General features: G+C 42.5%; 1 gene segment (V, D, J or C); it reads left to right on the top strand.

Annotated features, from left to right (window-relative positions):
- LOC102838802 overlaps positions 1–424 on the top strand; it is a 39170-nt gene extending 38746 nt beyond the window's left edge. Inside the window, 1 exon segment of the V gene segment in view lies at positions 8–424. Coding sequence covers positions 8–424 — 417 coding nt within the window.
- Positions 425–1380: the final 956 nt, after the last annotated feature.

Below are 1380 nucleotides of genomic sequence, written 5' to 3'. Positions count from 1 at the left end.
GACTCAGCCGTCCTCAGTGTCTAAGGGGCTGAAAGAGACAATCAAAATCACCTGCATTGGAGACAGCAATAATGTAGGTTATGAGGGTGCAGGATGGGTTCAGCAGCGTGAGAGTCAGGGACCCCAAACTCTTATATACAGGAATAATAACCGGCACCCAGGGATCTCAGAGAGGTTCTCTGGCTCCAGGTCTGGCAATGTGGCCACCCTGACCATTTCTGGACTCGAACTGGAAGATGAGGCTGATTATTTCTGTGCAGCCTGGGACAAAGGTCTCAGTGCTTGCACAGTGCTTGGAGCCAGTGAGGAAGTGAGACAAAAATCTTCAAACCGAGGAGCTTCCTCCTGCCTACTCACTACTCAGAGCTTTGGGTACAATGAACCTTTGAGGAGATGTGGGCTGGGTTCCTGCTGGACAATTTGAAGACTTGGCAACTGAAGTGTCTCTATTATGTTAGTAGTACTAATACAACTCAATAAGTACAGTTAGAACTGGTTAAAATTTTAACAATTACTTTATTCAACACAATTCTAACTATACTAGGATCTATTTGGTGGTGTGCATCACATTTATTAAAACAGAGACCAGATGTGTTTATTTAACTTCTGATTCCTTTCCGTAAAAGGACGTTTGGAAAGCAAAGCCTGTACTAGCTAAAGGACTATTTGTTTACCAGCTTATTCCTAAAGATCTCTGCATTCTACATAATCATCTAGCATGTCATTCTGTGAATGATTCACCATTACAGAGCATCTTACCTACTTCCTGAGATCACTAATAATGGAACAGAGATTCCACAGCACAACGTCCCTAAATCTCACTCCTAAATTTAAAATTTCAGGATGAATTCTTCTCAATTGTGCTTTAGAACCCCATCTCACTTTCTACCTCTTCCTGAATGGAAACCCTGTACAGGGTTGCTATGAGTTGGAACCAACTCCATGGCACATAACCACCATCACCACCACCATTAGGTATTCCAATCAGTTATAGGCTGAAGACGGGCTTACAAGCTTTCTGTAATCATGTTTCCCAATATTTCTTTCTATCACACTCAAGTTTCTATTTTACACTAGTAGGCAAGGGAAACCTATATTCATAAGACAGTCAAGAATCTTTACATTATTTCCCCTCTGCAGACTATGCCTCGATCCCTGGATCAACGAGCCCTCTTATTCTAAGGTTTAACATACATCACTATTTATCTCTGTTCCATTTAGCCCAGCCTTAGTGTTCCCCTATCTACCTTGTTCTTCCATCCCCCACCCCTTCGTGTGTATTGCCCCCTCCAATATCTGAACTCTGATGTGTCTATCCCCTACCATACCATACCTACACCTCCTCATCCCTCAAAAAAACTCCTCTACCAGTAACAAACA

Source organism: Chrysochloris asiatica, unplaced genomic scaffold (assembly GCF_000296735.1).
Source record: "Chrysochloris asiatica unplaced genomic scaffold, ChrAsi1.0 scaffold00306, whole genome shotgun sequence".
Classification (NCBI taxonomy): domain Eukaryota; kingdom Metazoa; phylum Chordata; class Mammalia; order Afrosoricida; family Chrysochloridae; genus Chrysochloris; species Chrysochloris asiatica.
The sequence above is the reverse complement of the archived record's forward strand: the minus strand, read 5'-3'. Positions and strand labels throughout refer to the sequence as shown.